Source organism: Canis lupus, chromosome 18 (assembly GCF_003254725.2).
Source record: "Canis lupus dingo isolate Sandy chromosome 18, ASM325472v2, whole genome shotgun sequence".
Classification (NCBI taxonomy): domain Eukaryota; kingdom Metazoa; phylum Chordata; class Mammalia; order Carnivora; family Canidae; genus Canis; species Canis lupus.
In genome coordinates this window covers 21,120,360-21,142,933 of record NC_064260.1, presented here as the reverse complement: position 1 = coordinate 21,142,933, position 22,574 = coordinate 21,120,360, and the positions used below count along the sequence as shown (strand labels likewise).

Below are 22,574 nucleotides of genomic sequence, written 5' to 3'. Positions count from 1 at the left end.
TGGGAGGGTTGTTGTTTTTTTTTTTTTCTGATTTAATTTCATTGGTGGTAATTGGTTTACTTAAATTTTCTATTTCTTCCTGATTCAGTTTTGGGAAGTTATATGTTTCTAGGAATTTATTCATTTCTTCTAGGTTGCCCAATTTGTTGGCATGTAATTTTTCATAACATTCTCTTATAATTGTTTGTATTTCTGTAGTGTCAATTTTTATCTCTTTTTCATATCTGATTTTATTTGAGTCCTCTCTTTGTCTCTCTCTATGATGAATCTGGCTAAAGGTTAATTAATTTTGTTGATCTTTTTAGGGGGTCCCTGGGTGGCTCAGTTGGTTAAGTGTCTGCTTTGGCTCAGGTCATGATCTTGGGGTCCTGGGATTGGGTCCCGCATTGGGTTCCCTGCTTAGTGGGAAGTCTGCTTCTCCCTCTTCCTCTCCCCTTCCTTCTTGCTTATACTCTCTGCCCTTTCTAGTGCTCTCTCTCTCTCAAATAAATAAAATCTTAAAAAAAAATTGTTGATCTTTTCAAAGAGTCAGCTTCTGTTTTCATTGATCTGTTCTATTGATTTTTTTTCTTTCTGTTTTATTTCTACTCTAATCTGTATTATTCCCTTCCTTTTGCAGGGTTTGAGTTTTGTTTGTTCTTTTTCTAGGTTCTTTCAGTGTGAGGTTAGGTTATTTTTTCTTGCTTTGTGAGGTAGACCTGTGTTGCTATAAATTTCCATTTTACAACAGCTTTTGCTACGTCCCAAAGATTTTAGACCATGTGTTTTTATTTTCACTTGTCTCCATGTATTTTTGGTTTCCTCTTTGATTTCTTGGTTAACTCATTCACTCTTTAGTAGTGTGTTATTTAACCTACATATATTTGTCGTCTTTCTAGTATTTTCTTGTGGTTGATTTCTAGTTTCATGGTGATGCAGTTGGAAAAGATGCACAGTACACCTCTGATCTTTTTCAATTTGTTATGACTTGTTTTGTGGCCTTATATGTAATCTATTCTGGAGAATGTCATATGCAGAATTGAAAAGAATGTGTATTCTACTGTTTTAGGATGGAATGCTCTGAATATATGTCAAATCCATCTGGTTCATTCATTGTGTCATTCAAAGCCACTATTTGTTGATTTTCCATTTGGATGATCTATCCATTGATATAAGTGGGGTCTTAAAAGTTTTCCTACTAGTATTGTGTTACCATCAATTATTTCCTTTATGTTTGTTATTAGCTGCTTTATGTACTAGGCTGCTCCCATGGTGGGTGCATAAATATTTACAATTGTTATATCTTCTTGTCGGATTGTTCCCTGTATGATTATATAGTGTCCCTCTTTGTCTCTTGTTACAGTTTTTGTTTTAAAGTCTGTTTTGTCTGATAAAATTATTGCCACCCCAGCTTTCTTTTCACTTCCATTTGCATGGTAAATGCTTTTCCATCCTCTCCCTTCCAATCTACATATGTTTAGGTGTGAAATTATTTCTAGGCAGCGTATACATGGGTCTTGCTTTTTTACCCATTCTGTTACCTTATGTCTTTTGATTGGAATATTTAGATGTATTTTGAATGTAAGAGACACAGTCTCTAAGCCTAGGAGCTATGGAGTTGAGGAATACTCTGTGAGGTAAGGCATGGAATGAGGAAAGTAAATAGTGAAATATCTTTTGACATGTAGGAAAAAATTCTGAATATGGAGTATAAATATGTGCTGCCATGCATGTGCTATATATATTGATCTGAGATTCTATTCCTGAAAAAAAAAAAGCTTATTACTAAGTCAGAGTTTTAAAAACTGCTTTAAAATGATATAGTTAGAAACAGATTGTGTGTTTATAACCACTTTCAAATTTGATGTTTTTCCAGTAGACCAGTATTACTATGTTCATTATTAGAATTGAAAATCTGCTAGGAGAAAGCTTGATTGATTGATTGATTGATTGATCTTGTTACCTACCTACTTATACTAAAAGCCATTTATTTATTTATTTATTTATTTATTTATTTATTTATTTATTTATATTTATATTTTACTTATTTATTCATGACAGAGAGAGAGAGGCAGAGACACAGGCAGAGGGAGGGAGAAGCAGGCTCCCTGCTGGGAGCCTGATGCGGGACTTGATCCCAGAGCCCTGGGATCACGTCCTGAGCCAAAGGCAGGCAGTCAACCACTGAGCCCCCCAGGTGCCCTTTCAGTGGTGCATCAAAAGCCTTTTAAACTAAAGTTTTGAGCTCAACACAGCTTCAAGATCATTTAAGAGGCCATGCACTTTTCTGGCCTTTTTGCTGTTACAAAAATGCTTCAGCAACTGCTCAGCAGGAACAGCCTTTAAGGTGATGTATTATCTGTATATTTTTAGAGTTCTAATTTTAGCATTGAATTATTTATTATAGTATCATATATTTATTTTTTATCCATATTGACAAGAAAATTTTAAATTGATTCTGTCACTTCCTAGAAATGCATTTATCTTCCAGAATGCTTTTTTTAAAATTTTAATATCACTTATATTTCAAATAAGATAATATAATCCCTGAAGCCGCTGAAATCTAAACACTGAAGAAAATCTCCCAAATGTTTATATAATAGCAATAGGATCACATTTGGTGAAAGTCTGCCAAAGTGAATTGCTTTGGAGAATTATTTGTATCAGTGATCACTGGTACATTTATTTAAAAATCAGATTTATTAACTCGTATGGCATGGTTCATACAATGTCTCCTGGAATAAACTCTTTTCCCTTATTGTGTTATCTCCTACTTCACCCGCACCTTGATTTTCCCCATCATACAATGCCCGTAGCACTCTTCTTTACACTTGTTACAGAACTAAATTCTGCAGTAATTCATCTCATCACATCACTGTTAGGGAAAATTCAAGGTAGTCTCACTCCTCTCACACAAGGATGCCAGAAGCCAGTCATTGCAATCTTAGAAGGTTACATCGTGCATGAAAGTGATGTAACGTATTTGCAATAATTATATATAATAATACACATTAGTATATACATGTTTATAAAAATATATACACAAATCAATCAGTTTATCATCTTTCATCTGTCACCTGTGTCTGATGATAAAATAGGGTAACTATATAAGAAATGCCATGAAATTATAGGCTACCTTCCACAAAGGGAACTATGAGATATATATAAGTATATTAACTACAAATACAGTAGTAAATACAAAAATATTCTTTCTTTATGCCTGAAAATGTAATTTGCAAACAATAAATAGAATTATTTTATCAATTAGAATTTATATTTAATTTGCTAAAATCTTTCTGGGGACAAGATTGAAGGAAGGAAAACAAAAAGCTTTAGAAATAAGGGAATTTGTGATGAAATTTAATCATTAAAATTGTATGATTATAGGTGGAATACAAAAGTTCTTGTATTTTTCAACATTTTCTAAATTTTCTATATTGAACATATTTTGAACATGAGAAGAAAATAAAAGTAAATATAAAGTGTACCCTCTAAATAGCTATTTGGTGTTATTTGGTGTTAATCTGCATTCAACAGAGAAAAACCCTCTTTAAAAGATGAGTAAATATTTTGTATAAGGCAAATCATTCTTTTTTGTTTAAAGATTTTATGTATGTATGTATGTATTTATTTATGAGTGTGTGTGCAAGCAGGGAGAGGAGCAGAGGGAGAAGGGCAAGTAAATTCTGTGCTGAGTGTGGAGCCTGATGCAGGGCTCGATCCCATGACCATGAGATCATGACCTGAGCTGAACTCAAGAGCACTCAGGGTGAATACTCCACAGGACAAGACTTTGAATTTTTGTACTTCTGTCACTCTGACTTGGGTAATTCAGTAGAAAGATGACCAATGGTCTAGTACATCTCTTGGTGTCTTCATATCTCAGTTGCAGCTATTCTCTTTTTTTGTATGTGTATATTTGAGATATAAATCTATATAGAAGATACTCATGAATTCTTAACTTTTGTTTCTAAAATAATACTTTGTTGTCCTTTTTGTTATTGTTGCATGTCTTTCTCTTAGGGAGATTATGGTGGCCCACTTGTTTGCGAACAACATAAAATGAGGATGGTTCTTGGCGTCATTGTTCCTGGTCGTGGATGTGCCATTCCAAATCGTCCTGGCATTTTTGTCCGAGTAGCATATTATGCAAAATGGATACACAAAATTATATTAACGTATAAGATACAACAGTCATAGCTGATGTAACTGTGTCTGAAGCTTCCATCAATACAATTCTCTTTTACACGAAGATTTCGGAGAACATGGAATTAAAGTGTCACTTAAAACAATCCTAAGACAACTACTTGAGTGTCATGTTTGTTAAGATACTCATTAATATTTATGGGTGTTTTCTGTTGTTTTGTTTGTCAGTGTTATTTTGTAAATGTTGAAGTGAATTAAGGTACATGCAAGTGTAGTAACATATCTCCTGAAGATACTTGAATGGATTAAAAATTGCAAAGGTATAATTGCTGGATGATAAAAGATTTAACAGAAAAGTTCAATTAATCTCTACGCTGCTTTCCAAGGTTAGTTTATGAATAAACCATAAGTTAAACATTATTTTAACCTCACAAAGACAATTTATACCTGTGTCCTTAAATTGTAACTCTATATTAAATTATATTACCTTTCATATACCATACATTATATTTCATTCATTTCTCCTCACTGTGTATCCTGTAATACTGGTACACATACTTTTTACAAAATCATGTACCCATATATTCAGACCTGGGTACAATGTGCATGCACTAGAGTTCAAATCATGGTATATGTATGTAACCTCTAAATATTCTGAAAGTATGTATTTGTAGTTTTTCCTTAAGAGAAAAATAGAAATTTCTGAAGATTAGTAGAAATTTTAGGGAAAGATGCAAAATAGAAGTGATCAGCTCATTCTCTGTAAATAATCTGCAGATGACCTCTACTGGTTGGCATTTAAGGTGTGGTCATGACCCACAAAGTTAAGTAACATCTAATCTAGGTGTTTAAATATATTTATCATCCTAGTCATTGTGTAGTTTCTAATTCTTAAAGGGAAGAGGGTATATGTGTATCAGTATTATTTCTTTCCTTCAAATTTAGGGAACCTTATTTATGCAAGATACTTTTATATCCACTTTCCTAAAGTATTTTCTTTATTTTTCTTAGGCAATTGTCTAATTGAAGCTTAAAAATGTATTTAAGTAGGTTAACTCTAAGACTTGCTGCTGTGATTGGCTTGTAGCTCACTTTCTTTAAATTTTTAAAAATTATTTTGGAGGAAAATTTCCATATATCCCCAATGATTTGTAAATAGACTTTCATCAAACTATGAATTAAAGTATATCTTGAAGAAAAAAAAATCAGAATACATTTATCAACCTGAAAGTTTTTAGCCTAATAAAATTTTACTCAAGTAAAGGGAAAAACTGTAAAAGGAAAGGAAAGGAAAGGAGCTAGCTTATCTAAACTCTGAATTCAATTATTTTTTAAAGTGGAGTTGAATCTGCAGAATGAAATATTTTATCAAGATGTCTTCATTTTATCTTATTTTGTTTTACATAGATCTTTGTAATGCCATGGGGAATATCCATTCAAATTTTGTATTCTGTCTCATAAAACCAAATTACCATATTTATTGTTATGTTTGACATGATTAGCTAAAAAATCATGTATTTGTCAAGAAATGAGACAACAAGGACTAATAGAATAGGCTGTGAATTTTCACAAAATCATTCTATACAAACTTAAAAATAATTATTTGAGTGATTCCAATCCATTTCTCTAATTTGTTTCTCTTAAATGGTATCAATTAAGGCCAGAGATCCAAACAATGCTCTAAACGCCTCAAAGGACACTGTTCAATCTTGAGTAAAATGCTCTTAAATTATTTGAAGCTTAGTCCATAGAGTATAGGACAGAAAATCCAGAAATGCCTATGCAGATCCAGAAATGTATATCTGAATTGTGCCATACAAATTGAACATACTGTAATAAAATATGTTCTGGTATCAAGGAACAGTGAAAGCGAAGAGAGATCCAGAAAGTCATCAGTCCACACCATCTTCTTTGATTGCATTTTTCTTTATGCAATATATCATTTTAATCAAAACACTGGGAATTTCAAAGATATATTGTCCCTAAATTAGAGTATTTTTCATTTTTTTTCTGGACGAACTGGCAAAATTTGATTAAGTCATATATTAATGATACTTGTTAAACATTTATGAAATTCTAATATGTCTAAATACTCACATTTTAAAATATTTCTTTTTTGTCTTTTCCTGTAAATTTCCACAGAGAGATGGGATTACCTAGACATAAGATGCAGCTAACTTTTTAGATATTTTGAACTCAATGTTTTCCATTTTATTATAGGGTGAAAACATACCACCAATAAAACCATCAACATGGTGCACAAAGGAGTCCTAGTTTTGGGAAGTTCCCTTTGTAATAGAGGGAGATCAGTAAAATTAATAATAAAAGCAAGATGAGCAAGATTCATGGTAGGACAATGAAAAATCACTGTTTTTAGGTGGTAGGACAATGAATAATCATATCATTTTTCTCTGGCAAAAAGATACTATTTCCTGGTCATTCTTTTCTTAATAAATGACAAAAAATGAAAATCCAACTTATCCAAAATCCATTGTATTTTGAGTAATGGACAAAAAGATATTTTAAATTAGAAGTTTTCAGTGCTATTTTTGTTTGGGCTGTTTGAATGATGGTGATGTGCTGTTGTAATTGTGGACATTTTCTTATGTCTGCCAGGAATAGTAATGTAAAATTAAAATATTTGTCATAATGCCTCTGCCGTGCAGAAGGGATGATAATCCTTTTGTATACTTCTTTAATTTTATTGTAAAATATGTAATGAGTTTTACCTATTTGCTGTGGGCAGGTCCTCAGTAAAATGGTTTATATTGAGTCAATTTCTAGTATTAACAGGCTCTTGCTTGCTATCTAAGTGTTTCAAATTATGGGAACCATGAGACACTGGAAGGCAAGGATAATAACAATAACGGCATGTGATAGAAAAATTGTATTTCACTTATTCCTGTGAATATTTCTTGTTGGTACCAATGGTACTATACAAAGTGAATGTTATAGCCACAACATTCTCTTAAAAAAAAAAAAAAGCACTGTCAAGAAGTGAGAAATTACTGTCAGACATTTTTTGTTGTTTGCTAAATATCTTCTTTCTTTCTTTTTTTTTTTTAAAGAAAACTGGTATGGCAATATAGAAATCATGAGGTAAAGAATTTTAATAAACTCTAATACTAAAAACCTTTAAATTGTTTACTAAGGGTCCAAATAAACTTTTAAGTATATCCCATCTTTATAGACAAACTCATGAGAACAATAAAATTAACTTGAATAAAAAGACATAGTCTATGTGTAAATACTTTTCACAATAAAGTACAAAAAGAAGTTATCTTTCAATGTTCAAGTGAGTTTTGTACTAAAAATTTACTAATACAAAAAAAAGTTAAAATTTTCCAGTCCCAAAAATCTTGACAGTGTATTTTAAGTAGGTTCATTTCCATTTGCACAGAAAGTTTCTTTCTTTAGGAAACTGAAAATGGAATACTGTGGATGTTATGACTGTTTGTCTTGGTGTAAATAGGAAATTGATAAGCTGCCTATTGAGTGGTATAGCTGGATGCTTACCCAAAAAGGGAACACTGTGGTTATGACTTGTGTATAAAGTTTCTGTAGTTAATAAAGTTGCTATTTTTATAACCATGATTATATTATTATTCTTAATAATAATAAAATATTTTATCAAAATGCTTCCTTTCTCTTATTATAATTATCTACATGGACATATTTGAATCTGCTCGAGGGCTTACTGCAGAAAACAACAATGATCTCATTGACAGAAATTGCATTACTTTGTTGCAATGAAGACTAGAACTAAGACAAATAATCATTATTTTATTCCAACTTCTATCCATGGCATTATCAGCGGTCTTCAGTAAACTATTAATCTCTATGCATTTTGATTTCTCCCACTCTAATATATAATTATTTAGTCATTTTCATATTTGGTAGCATGGTGCTATGATATAACTTGCTAATAAAAGCAAAATATTGTTATGAATGATCATCTAAATTCCTTTACTATATCACTAAAAGTAATTGTAATTGATTCAATAAATCAATTTGGAGTATAGCTTTAAAATATGCATTAAATTCAGTATAAATGTGAATCTACCAGACTCACCTAATTAAAATCAAAAGCAAGTCTGGAAGAACAGTTTATCAACCAATCTAACCAAAAAGAGCTCTGTAACCTACTGATTATTTCTATAAAAAAATTTTTTTTTAATTTTTATTTATTTATGATAGTCACAGAGAGAGAGAGAGAGAGAGGCAGAGACATAGGCAGAGGGAGAAGCAGGCTCCATGCACCGGGAGCCCGACGTGGGACTCGATCCCGGGTCTCAAGGATTCCGCCCTGGGCCAAAGGCAGGCGCTAAACCACTGCGCCACCCAGGGATCCCTGATTATTTCAAGTTATATTGCCTCTTCCTCAAAAAAGTTGTACTATTAATTTTCTGGCATAGATGCCTATATCAAATGATAATTAGTGTATCTAATTCTAGAGCCCTTGATAGTATCTGATCTTCCTAATAATTATTATCTAAGAAGAATATATGCATTTATTCATTTCTGGTATCAGTATTTCTGATAGCAGTATCAAAGAATCTATCTATCATCTATCTATCTATCTATCATCTATCCAGACTCTTACATTTACAAATCTCAACTTATCTTAATTGCATGTATGGTTTAGGAAAGCCAAAATTTAAAAGTAACTTCAAGATAAAAAGAGTATTTGTAGTAATTCGGTCAAAGTTTACAGTCCTATGAAGAATACATTATAGCCTAAACCACCGCTAAGCAAGACAGAAAATACTGGATAAAGGAAATAATTCAAAAGAATGTGTGATTATAGATTATGTACATGAATTTTTTTAAAGATTTTATCTATTTGACAGACAGCACGTGTGCGCACAAGCAGGGTGAGGGGCAGAGGGAGAGGGACAAGCAGACTCCCCACTGAGCAGAGTGCCTGATGCCCAGTGGGGCTCAATCCCAGGACCTCAGGATCATCAACAGAGTCAAAGGCAGACGTTTAACTACTGAGCCACCCCGGCGCCCAGATTATTTATATATATATATATATATATATATATATATATATATATATATATATATATATATAATTGTATGTTTTTAAAAGGTAGAGAACAACATCAAAACAAACAAAACCTATCAATCTGACATATTTTCTAACTCCAAACTGACTTTGGGCCCTCATTTTTCTCAAACACTCCTGAACACCCATCACTTTATTTTCATCATTTTATTTCACATCATAAATGTCTTCACTTTTAAACTTCATGTCTGTGTTCAAAAGTTCCTGTAAATACCAGGCTTCTCTTTAACTCTCCCAACCTTCAAAGGTCATGCAATTTCCCTTGTGATCCATCCTCAACATCTTTATTTAGAAGTCATTACTTCTTCAACTCTACTGCTGGGTTTGTGATGGTTTCTTTCCACTTGTTATCAGTCTGTCTATGACTGCCCACATGAGATTTATTTTGTTTTGTTTTGTTTTCTGTTTCGCTTTTATTTTTATTTTTTTAAGATTTTATTTATTTATTCATGAGAGACACAGAGAGAAGCAGAGATATAGGCAAAGGGGGAAGTAGGTTCCCTGCAGGGAGCCCCATGTGGGACTGGATCCCAGGTCCCAGGATCCCACTCTGAGCCAAAGACAAACGCTCAACCGCTGAGCCACCCAGGGGCCCCTGTTTTATTCTGCTTAACTTTTAATGTGTAAAATGCCTCCACTCAGTTTGGGCTGCTTGGAGACATCAGCAACATCTTGTTATCAATATTTGTATGTTTCTTATTTTGCACAATGCTTCACCTGTAATGATATCTTAAAATATTTTGCAATTATTAATATTTTATCATCCACCCTCTTTTTGAAGTTTTATAAGTATTACACAGAGATGTGCAACTTTTGTAAAGATTAGGCAACTTCAATAGAGGTTAAGAATCTTAGGGCTTCATTTTTAATTACATTATTTAGATTTCAATTAGTAAATGAGACTTTTTCAATTGTTTATTGTATTTCATACACTAGAGCATGCATCTAGAAAAGCGAGGAGTTATCAACTCTGAAGAGTTTATACCTTTATATTTATAAATGTAGTTATTAAAAATAAAAAATGGATAACTAGATGGTAGCTTGCTAATGGATGCAGGTGTGTACTTTATGTAAACATGTGATACAAAACCTGATACAGTTTTGATTACGTCTGTGAATGTTTTCCCATGTGAATGCTTTCTCCTTTACACGCTTCCACAAAGCACTGATGTCATAACATTGAGGGGAAAAGGATCATACCAATTATTGCAAAAATATTCTGAGGCAGCAATAGTCTACTCATTAGATATATGCAAATATGCCATCTGCTGTGCATTGAGTAGTTTCACAATATTGTTATTCAATTAGCAAACGGTTTTCATTTGGTGAATTTTCATAACTGAGAGAAATCAACTTGGGTAACATGTTGCAATGAAGTGACATGAAGGGGTAGATGAATTTTCATATTTTTTCATACATATTTAAAGTTTTACAAAGATGTTCAGTTTTCAGAGTCTAATTTTTTTAAGTTGCTAAAATTCAAATGCAGTGATAGTTTAGAATATAGGATTATACCCTAAAGTGAAAAAAAAAAAAAAGGATTATACCCTAAAGTGAAAACTTTATAACCTACCAAAGAAAAATAATGAAAAATTTGACACTATGGAATGATAAAAATCATTAAAGATCTTTAGAGGAGAAACAAGAAGGTGCACTTTGGTTGTTCCAAGAGTTATTCTAAGAAGAAATGCTCAGGTCCTTCTGGTTAAGAGAGTAAGAATACAGGGAAAATAAGCTTGATATTTCAGTCAGATAGTTTAGGTACCATTCAGAATCTTCACATTCTGAAGACATCATAATGCATAAATGAATATGAAAACTCATAGAAGCTCTTACTGTGCATATTTCTTAAAATGGAAATATTTCTTCAATGACTTAGGTAAGCTTTACCCAAACTTTTCTCTCATGGGACATTATTCTGCAGGACGCTTTAAAGCTGTAACGAAAACAAAATGTTTGGGACTTGACTAACATTTAGGGATGCTGGGCTACTTTATACAGGTCACCTTATTGAGTTCTCAGGGACCTTTGGACGATCATATGTGTTCTGAAGCTCCATGAGAGAGCATGGTATGACATATTCTTGAACTTTACCCCTTTAAAATTATGTAGACAATAGTTACACCCTTAGCATTACAGATCTGCTAAATACTGTGCAGGAAAACTTGATTTACATATTTATTTTCTGAAAAGAAGTCAGTGGTAACTACATACTATGAGATTTCTATTGTCTTTTAGAATCTAGATATTTCTTTTCTTAAAAAAATCTCCCAGCAATCTTTCCATTTGGCAAATTTTTGCCTTTTTACACTCAATCTGGTAAAATTCAGACACTTAGGAAGAGTTGAAGCATATTTTTCCTGACATATGTATTCCATCTACTTTGACCTCTCATATAATATTATCAACATAAAAGAATGATGACACAAAAATATGAAAGTGATACTGTTTCACACCCAAAGGTTAAAAAAAAAAAAAAAAGGCCAAAACACCATAGTGTTTTCCCATCTTGCTAGCCCTCACAATGTCCCCACATCAGCTGAAATTTCCAGTGTTGGAAACAGGGGAGCTAAGGGAGAAAATGGTAAGTAAAGGTTATAAAAGAAAGCAAAATGAAAAGAGGAAAAGGAAAATAAACCTGGAGGGAAGCTGGGCGACATTTTCTGTGGTCTTTACAGGGACCCAGAAGTAAAGTGAGAAAAAGATCTAAATCATTATTCTTTATTAGGCTCTTTCCTTCTTAGTCATAACTCTGCATTTCCCAGATCCACGCGTAATCACTAAGTGTAATGAGTCATCCTAAAATAAACAAACATAGAGTCTGAGCATGGATCGTCTGCCTTCACAATGTCCGATTTTTATTCTTTCATTCTTTCCACCTTTTTTATTTGCCGCCTCCATCAATTATATCTTAACTGTGATCCAAAGTAACAGGGAAACGCAAAGCTTTCCTTAAATCACCGTCACTCTCTAAAGCTTTACAACACTGCTCTCAGCTTCAAGGGCGTCAGCATCTTTCCATTGCCATAACTTACAGGTGGACCTGGCTGGAGCCTCTGCACGGCAGCTAAACGGGAAAGAGCTGGGGTGCCAGATGGAGATGCAAGGCGAGAGCTTAACTGTCTACTTGACATCACTGCTTGGATGTGCTGTCACCGTCTAAACATGTATCCAAAACCAAACAACAATACCTTCCGTCCCTTCGATCTTCTCCACAAAAGGCACATGGATCTGGTTTACTCAAACCAGGATCCAGAAAGTTAGTTTTTACCTGTGTTGTGTCTCCCCCTCTCTATCTGAACAAACTCTAAGAGATCGGTTTCATTTCCCAAATATATGCTTCATCTTTCACACGTCTTCATCTCCAGTGGCTCCACCATGACCCAAGCCACAATTCTCTTTTGCCTTCAATTACTACAATAATATCAAAACATCTCTCCATATTTACTCCAAACCATTTTCTATCCTGTTTCTAAAGTACACGTTTTAAAATATAGCTGCATCATACTAGTGCTTAAAATCCTTCAGTGATTTCCCACTGGCCTGCCAATACCTCTATGGACTGTCCTTGACTGTCTCACTCACCCAGCACTTCTCCTTTTGCCCATTACATTTATCTATAGCAGACTCTTTCCATCCTAAGAGTATGTTAAGCTCTTTCCTTCCCTGAAGTCTTTGTCTATGCTATTCTTTCTGCCTGGAATTACCACCCCCCCGCCCCCCACCCCCCCACACACACTAGTTTTTGTCTGACTAATGCCTATTTCATCCTCAGCTTAAATGTCACCAGTTGTCCCCCCACCCACTCTCCTGACCCAGTTACACATTACACATCTGAAAGTATGATACACTTCTATTTCGGAGTACTTACCTCAGTTAATCACGTTGATATTTGTATATATATATATATTTTTTTTCTCTCCTGTTAGGCTGTAAGCTCTGTGAGAACATGAAGGGCTAAGTTTAAATTCTTCACATATTTATCTTCCGTACTGGCTAAACCCTACATGATAAATATTTGTTACATGAATGTGTCAGTAATTATCTGCTTGCAGCATTTTTTCCCCTCTGATCAGTTCCAAAATATAATGACATATACATCTCTAAATTTTATTTACTATTACAATAGTAGTATCTTCAAAGTCCTTTCATGGTAGTGTCAGGGAGGTGGTTTCTACTAGCTTTCGTCATACACTTTTGTATTATGTGAGCAAATGTTTATTGATCATTTACTATGTGCTAGTCACTGGAAGTATAATAGTGAATAAATAAAACTGGGCCCCTACCCTCATTATAAATACAGAGAAGTGTGGGAGACAAACACAAAACAAGAACATGAAATCGTATCTGAGAAGAGCAAAGAGCTTCTGGAACATACCAGATTTTGCAGAGCTTTTTGTCTCATCTTTTCTTAATCCTTCTATATTGCTGTAGTCTTAAAGTCTGCCAATTTGAATATTATTTTTCTTTTTTTGAACACTTCCATCATTGCATTACTATTTGTTTAACTAAGTTTAGAGTTACTTTTCTTTTATCTTCCCCTTTCTTGGTTCAGTTTTTCCAGGTTCCTTTTTTTTTTTTTTTTTTTTTTTTTTTTTTTTTAATTTTTTATTTATTTATGATAGTCACAGAGAGAGAGAGAGAGGCAGAGACACAGGCAGAGGGAGAAGCAGGCTCCATGCACCGGGAGCCTGATGTGGGATTCGATCCCGGGTCTCCAGGATCGCGCCCTGGGCCAAAGGCAGGCGCCAAACCGCTGCGCCACCCAGGGATCCCTCCAGGTTCCTAATCTTTTAAATCCTGCCCTTTCTTCGTTACATTCTCAAGAATCTCATAACACTTTTAGTAGATTCAGAGAGGTTTATACATTTATCATCAGGAGAATAACACAACTTCTCAAACAGAGAGAACATGAGCAATTATTTGAGATGAAATTATAAAGGTTTCTTTTGCTAGCACAAGACTGATCAGTGTTTTATCATCATAAGCTTTTAATTATATTTGAAGATGATCTAATAATAATACATAATGCTTATTCAGTGCTTTCTATTTGCCAGGCTCTGTTTTATCTCATTTAATCATTATTACAATGTTACATAGGCAAGTTCTACAACTATATCCACTTTAGAGAAAAGGAAGTGTTCAAATAATTTGTAATATGAACACACTTGGGGCTTATTTTTAATATTAAATCTGCTTGACCCTTTCCTTCCATTATGTTGAATGAACATTTAACTTAATTATTTTCCCAAAAAGTAGGCTAAAAGGGGAAACTCTTATTTAAACAAGAAAACGTTGCTATCATCTGTGCAGGATATGAGCAAGAAGCTATTCAGAGGTCAAACTGTTTTTCAAGTACGCCTGGCCCAGAGTTCTGTGAGGCATCAATTAGAGGACCATGGCTTTATCACCTTCAAATATGAATGGCTAAAGTATGAGTTGCTTGCAATACTAATTACTATGGAATTGAAGTTTGAAGGTAAGGCGGCTAGTTTAGAAGGGGAAGCTTCTTTATCTTTGATGGGGGAGGGGATATAGCTATTGACAAAGAAAAGCAACATGCCTATGAGATAGAAATAGTAAGAACTTCAGAGAAACAGGTATGGTAAGAATTCAAAGGCACCCATGTGGGGAAGAAAAAGCCCAGAACCTATTCTGAAGCAAAAAAAAAAAAAAAAAAAAAAAAAAGAATAGTGCCTGTCCTTTATTGTAGATATCCCGGGGGTGTTTTATGAAAGAGGGAAACACCTTCAAAGGCCATTTATAATCTTTTACATAGGACCACTGCAGTCCCAGAAAAAAAAAAAAACATGATTTACATATTTATCTTTGCATTATATTACATGGAATAAGAAACGTTGAGAGCTCCAAAGACATGCTAGAAATCACGCCTTTGATTTACAGAGGAAAAAAAAAAGGAAGAGAAAAGTGAATTATCTTGCCCAGTCACACAGCTAGAGGTACCGCCAGTGCTGGAAATAAATGCACTCCTTTTTTAATTCAACACCTTGATTTTATCATTTACTTAGTTTGAAACTGAGATCGTAAATATAAAAAACATAATAGTCAAAACCTCAGAAGAACTGTAGTACTTAAAAAGAATTTTAAAAGAAGAGTTAAAAAGAAAACCTTAAAATACTGCCCGAGCAAAAGGGAGGTCTAACTTACTTTCTTGCCTAAGGGCATGTGGACGAAGGCCTGGTAGAGAGGGGGTCCCAGGTAGAGTTCTAAGACCCTTCACAGGGAGTGAGCCAATGCGGAGGTCATTTGGCTTCCTTCCCCAGCACAGTTTGTGATGTGATCCCATCCCTGGTGGGAAGAAGCCTTCTAAGGACAAGCTGGGGGATTAATTTTCTCACAAAAATGGAATGACTGTGGGACCATCCTTCCCAAGTGGTGGGGAAGTAAACCTGCTGGGGCTAACCAACTCAGGAATCTGCGAGAGCTCCTCACCCAGAGAGGTGATTCTATTTCTTAAAGCAGCTTTAGAAGATTGCTTCTGAAAAGAGAAGAAAGAGAAGAAGAAGAAGAAGAAGAAGAAGAAGAAGAAGAAGAAGAAGAAGAAGAAGAAGAAGAACTAGAAGAAGAAGAAGAAGAAGAAAGAAAGAAGGAAGAAGAAGAAGAAGGAAGAAGAAAAAGAAGAAAAGAAGAATGAATGAATGAAGAAGAAAGAAGAAAGAAGAACGAATGAATGAAGAAGAAAGAAGAAAAGAAGAAGAAGAAGAAGAAGAAGAAAGAAGGAAGAAGAAGAAGAAGGAAGAAGAAAAAGAAGAAGAAAAGAAGAAGAATGAATGAATGAAGAAGAAAGAAGAAAAGAAGAAGAAGAAGAAGAAGAAGAAGAAGAAGAAGAAGAAGAAGAAGAAGAAGAAGAAGAAGAAGAAGGAAGGAGGAGGAGGAGGAAAAGAAGATTGGTTCTGTTGCAGATTAGAATTGCTTCCAGTTCCTCAGTTCGGGCCAGGGGTGTCCTGTGGTTGTACAACCTGTGACTTCGAAAGTCTAGCTCTAAGTTTCCTAAAGATAAGGTCACACACGGGTTTAAGAGCTTATTTAATAGTAGTCTAGTTCCTGCTGTTATACACATGATCCATAGAGCCCTCAGCCACCTTCACTCATCAGTTTGAACCTTTAAACTCTGTCTCTACGTGCCCTGGAATACCATCAGCATCCGCAGGACATTCGCATGTCCTAAAACAAAATGAAAAGCCCACCTTAGTCCAGTGCTCCCGTCTGCAAACTGCAGTGTCTTTCCTTCACGAATCGTTTTGATGGGCAAGAGGAAGGACTGTTAATGTGGCCTCTGCTCATTTGAAGCTTTATCCCTTCAGCCTCGAGTTAAAAATGCAGTTGCAAAAACTTGACTTTCATGTGTGTGTTTTTTTAAGCAAAGACAAACTGAAAAAAAATGTTGTTTTTATTAACCACACAATAATGTGGCATGCATTTTAGTCAGTTGAATTTTCTGGACCTTTCTTACAGTGTTATGCTTGGAGGTTAGTGTATCTAGAGTCCTGAATCCTCTCCTGGGTTTTACTCAGGAAGACAAGCACTCTGTGCACCTCTCCACCTGGAGGTCCAATGGGTACTTCAAATGTTATTTTCCAAACTCAGAATGTGTTTGGAAATGTGGCTTCCCTCCAAACCTGATTCTCCTCTAATATTTTCTGTTTCGTATTCCAGTTGTGGCAGTATCACCTGCAAACCCCTGAAACTAGAGTGAGAGCCACGGTCCACCCCATCCGTCTCTCACTTCCCCACAGCTCAGCCAGCCAGGTCTTCTGATTTTGACACCTAATTATGCCTTGAAAAATCATTATTCCTCTTCTTTTTTAACCTCCTTTTGCTCAGGTAAAGCCCTCCTGATGTCTCTCGACCATTACAGTATCCTAAAGTGCCAAATTCACATTTGTTCTCCTTTAAACCATCATCGTCTGTGCTGTTTTAATGATCTACATAAAAGAGACATAAGGCACACGCAGCCCATGCCTACAGTCATTCTTTGGCTCTCCATCTGCCGGGATACAGACCCCAAACCACTTAGTGACTTCAGAGCTCACTCAGTGCATCTCCCCCCCTTCCTCCGTGCTAACTGCATTTCAGACAAAAAGATAGCATGTTAGCGGCTTGAAAGAAAGGGATTTGTTTTGTTTTAATGTTTGTTTCTTTTCATTTGTTCCTTTGTCTCTTGCCTCAATAACTTTGTCATGAATCTTCTGTCTTCCTGAAATCGTTCTGCCTCCCATCTCCACTCTCTGCTATGTTCTACTTAAGTTTTTGAGTTTGACCCTAGGTGTAACCTCTTTTTGGCCTTTATCCCAACCAGCTGGCTGGCTGGATCCCACATTCTTGTTCAGTTCCTGCCAGCCTCATTGTCTGGGAGCAAAACACTGCTCTAGATCTGTTCCATCTGTTTTTAGATGGATATCCTTAAAGAACCTATTTTCCCTGTAGCAACAGGGTGGAGAGATAACAAACTAGTATCACTACAATACACACTTAAAGTAAGTATTGATGTAATTCTCTAACTCACCTAGTGCTAGTAGCATTTTGTTGAAATGACAGGGTGATGCTACATGCTAAGTATTCTCCTCAAAGTTGGAACAATTTTGAATAGTTGGTAAGAAGGGGGAAAAAAGACTTAAAGATCTTCTTCAGAAGAGTAAATCTCCTTTATCACAGAGTTTGCTAGTGCTCCCCCAAACCCATTTTGTAATGGATTTAAGTCCCTTTGCAAGGATGGCTGCCGTGGTCCAGACCATGGCGTAGGAATATCCCTAGTACTTAGCTGGGCCCGAGGAGCCCGAGGCACCATGTAATCCAGTGACCCTTTCAGCTCCATTTGCCATGTGACTGAGTTATGGCCAAGGAACTGCGGGGGGTGGGGGGGGGACGTTATTAAAGGGAAGGGGCCCTCCATCATTTCTTTCTTCCTCTTTCCTGCTATTTAAATATATTTTACTTGTTGTTACATATGCTCATATTGTAACCAATTTTGTATACTTTGTGGGTATAAAATATACAATCTACCAATGAGTTTTAAAGAAGACAAGAAAAAAATCAAAATAATATCTTGTTGAAATTAGGAAGACAAAATTCTATTTATCTCACATGAGTACTTCAGGAAATACTCACGGGAGTCAATGATCTACTGGATAGTTATGAAAGAGTTGGTCTAATGCAGGACAGAAAGTGGAACAGTACTTTTTAGGCATGTTCTATAAGTGCTTCAAATTGATTTAAACATATTTATATTCTTGTGATAAAGAATGCAGTACATAAAAAATACCACTAAAGCCTGATATTCCAGAGGAATTTCTTATATGGATTTTATGTACTTATGAGAAAGGGGACTTTATTTTACAATGGCCAAATTCTCAACTCACAGTGTATATATAATGTAATGTCTACATTTTCATTATTTTTAAAAAGATTTTATTATTCATCCACAAGACACAGGGAGAGAGGCAGAGACACGGGCAGTGGGAGAAGCAGGCTCCCCGCCCGATGCGGGACTCGATCCCAGGACCCCAGGATCATGTCGTGAGCCAAAGGCAGATGCTCAACCGTTGAGCCACCTGGGTGCCCCGTACTTTTTCATTATTAAGTAGATACTTCATTTAAAGAATATTTATGATTAAAGTGAATCTACTTCCAAAGAATGATGTGTTACACACCCACAACTTAAAACATATTTATTAAATATATAACAGCTAGTAGTTTTTGAGCGCTTTCTATATGCCACTATACTAAGAAATGAATATAGATTTCTAATGTCATCTTCAGGATAATCTATATATCTTCATTATACCTACGAGTTAACAGAATGTGAAAAACCAGGTGTGGTGGCAACTATGAAGTAACTGCATCCAACTTGTGCTCTTTACCACAGATTTCTCTCTTGCTCTGCAGTGACATGTGCTTCATTCACATTGTCATAATATCAGCATGAAATAGCTAAGCATCTCTCCTGACAGATGCGCTAGGGTTGCTGCTGTCTTCATACGTTCTGCATTCCTGGCTTTTCAATAGATAATTCAAGGGGTTAATTCATTTTCCACTTGATATTTATTCCTTGCAGCAAGACAACAAGCCATTTATTGAAGAATGTAAAACTTGGCCCTGCTCTAAGTTATAATATTTGTTAATTAATTTAACCTGCACATATTTATTGAACAGATGTTATGTGTCAGGTACTTTTCTAAGCAATAAGAACATAACAGTGAATCATTCAGGCAGTAAACAAGACAGAAATTCTAAAAATATAAAAACGGCGGCTTTAGAAGTGAAATCAAAGGCGTAGGGAGATGAATCAGAAGAATAGCCTGAGGTTTTAGATCTACGATCAGGGAAGACCTCTTCCTTCTTAAAGAGGATATTTGAGTGGAGACAGAAAACATAACAAGGGGAAAAAACAAACATGCTTTATGGGTAGAGAAGTGCGAATAAATGACATGGAGTGGCAGGTGCATGGTGAACGAAGGCCACACAGAGGCCTGGAGTCTGGAGAAGAGTTGAAGGGTAGTAGGAGATGAGGGCCAGAGAGCGACAGGAGCCAGATCATACAGGGAGAGCTTTGTAGGCCTTGGTTAGGAGTTTGCTTTTTCGGTGTTTCTTTTCTAAATGTACTAAGGAGCCCTGCTTACTCAGCTTGATGGAAGAGCCTCAGTCGGGCCCACGGCCAGTCATCGTTGCAGAAGGGACTTCAAGCTGCTGCCCAGAGGCAACACATCTCACTTCTGTGTTCAGCTCATTGAAGAGTGTGTGCCATGTGGCCAAGTCCGCATCTGTGAGACAGACAGGGTAATCCTTCTTTAGGGAGGGGGAGGGGGAGGGAACATCCGTGAGTAATAACATGACCTACCACAGGGACTGTCTCTTACTTTGACGGCCCTTTGGACTCCTTGAATGAATTCCATATACTTCATACAACAAAATTTAAATCATACTGTTTAAAAGACACTTTCCCAATTTGGGGAAGAAAAAGTTCCAACTATTTCACTGAAACAAACAGATCCACCAAATAGGTCGAAATCTCCATTTATTTAAAACTGGATTAGGATTATTGACATGACAATTTCTGAAGCTCTTTACACATGTAATTGAATTACCTTTAAAATAGGGTTGCATGAATTTAAGCTTCCATCCACACTATATGAAAACTTCAGTGTCATTGGAACATCCCTAGTAGCTGGTTTTCTGGCTTCATATATTTTGGTAGCAGTGTGTCAACCCCTGAAGATAGCCCTTTCCATGCCCTCCCCACTAGCAGTGGATATGTGGGGTGAAAAGAAATAAAGCTCTTTTTTTGTCTCAGAAACCACTAGAATATTAGTGTTGTCTATTACCATGCCATTACTATAACCTAGCCTATCTTGACTGATATAATTATGCTTCTGAGGATTACAACTAAGACACACTATAAATCCTATATGAAGGTCAGTAAGTACTAACACACAATATGCTTTAAGATTCTATGACAGCAGAGATGGAAAAAAAGATTCTGTGGAATGGAAAAAAAAATGGTGCTTTCACGTATGAACCAAAATTAAAATTCAGACCGGCAGACGCTTCAAATGAAGACACGTTGATTGAAAATTGACCTGCCACTCAATCTATAATCATGTCTGGTTTAGGGAAGAGTGAGTGGCTTCAGGGGTTTATTTATTTTAAGTATTATTATTCTGATTCTTGAGAGTATTATACTGTATTATACTGATTCTTGAGAGTGTGGCCAAGCAGGCTAATTCATCTAGTGTTAAGGAAACAATTATATAAACAGAGAAAAAAAAGCATGCAAATATGTTTATCAAAGCAATTTTATAAGATGTAAACACTGCAAAATATAGATATCCAGCTTTACAATGACATGGGTATAAACTCACATACATTTTACGGCCATCAAAATAAGTCACATTGCTCAGGTTACATATAAAATACTTGTGCTTACTGTGAAAATAAAAGTGAAAGAGGAAACTGTAGGATGGCAAGAAATCAAAATGGCAACATCTATAATCACAAGATAATGGATTAATGACTTTATTTATTTTTTAAGATTTTATTATTTATTTATTTATTCATAAGAGACACAGAGAGAGGCAGAGACACAGGCAGAGGGAGAAGCAGGCTCCACGTAGGGAGCCTGACATGGGACTCGATCCCAGGACCCCAGGATCACGCCCTGGGCCAAGGCAGGCACTAAACCGCTGAGCTACCCAGGGATCCCCATGGATAAATGACTTTAAATTATTCTTGCCACTTTACTAAGTTGTATGTGCCTGCACCCACATTTAATACAGATAAAAAAAGAGGCAGTGGGATTGGCTGGTAGTGTTATGGTTGATCTGAGAAGACCAAGATTTAGTTGAAGGAGAAAATAAATTAAACATGATGTGTTGAATTAGCAGGTAATTTAAGTTTGTGTTTTTCCAAATGCTCTCTCTCAGCCTTGGGCTTATCTAAGCAGAAAACATAACATATGCGAATGCAAAATGTTCACCAAGTGTTAAAAAGAGAAAATCTGAGATCTCCTCTACGTAAAAAATAGCATTTTCCCCTTAACGATTGCCTACTTTTTTGTGTGTGCAACTTAGAATAAAACTTTTTATGACTCCCTATTAATCCATTTCAAAATCTTATATTTTCAATTTATCGCTTGAAAATGGCACAAACTCTCTTAATTCTAGCTGGGTTCTCTGAAAAGTCTCTGAGTGGCTGTGGGTTCCATATGCTGAAGTTTAGTTTTATGCTATTTATCACCTCCGTCCCTGAGCCCCTCTGCTTCTCATTCCGTGTAGGATAAAGGGTGAGATTTATCTTTATTTACTGAGCTGGAAGCCTCCCGGATCGCCTCTGCTGGCCTGCTGCAGGCTGGGCTGCAGGCTGGGAGTCAGGAGCTCACAGGAGCCGAGGCCCCTCTGCCCGTCTCCTCAATTACCCTCCCCTGCGCTTTCTCAGCCGCAGCTTTATCTTCATTAAGGTAAAGCCACCACTTCCCCTTTGCATTTTTGTGAGCTGGGTCACTGCATAAAAGGACTTGGCATTTTGTTCTTTAATGCTGTCTTTGGGTATTATCTCAGTGCACAATAAACAAATAGCTTGTTGAGGGCTCTGTGTCTGTGCATGATGACGTTTTGTGTGTATAATAAAAATGTGATACATGCCTAGAACTATAAAAAATGCAAAGCACGCAGAACAGCATAAGCTCACATGGAAAGTAACACATCATCATAGAAATATCAATGGTCTGGCATATATCTTTCCAATAGTATTCTATTTGTAATAATGTATATTTGTTTCTAAAATTTGATCAGCCTGTCCATATTATTTTATAATTTGTTTTGTGTGTTCAACACTGTATCATGTGCATCTTTCCATGAGCGTC

General features: G+C 35.6%; 1 protein-coding gene across 5 annotated transcripts in view; it reads left to right on the top strand.

The window, feature by feature from the left end:
* HGF (hepatocyte growth factor) overlaps positions 1-7,761 on the top strand; it is an 80,456-nt gene extending 72,695 nt beyond the window's left edge. For all 5 annotated transcript variants that reach the window (XM_025449386.3, XM_025449387.3, XM_035701411.2 and 2 more), the window contains one exon: positions 4,003-7,761. In XM_025449386.3, coding sequence (XP_025305171.1) covers positions 4,003-4,179 — 177 coding nt within the window. In that variant the 3' untranslated portion in view covers positions 4,180-7,761. The remainder of the gene's footprint in view (positions 1-4,002) is intronic.
* The last annotated feature ends 14,813 nt before the right edge of the window (positions 7,762-22,574 follow it).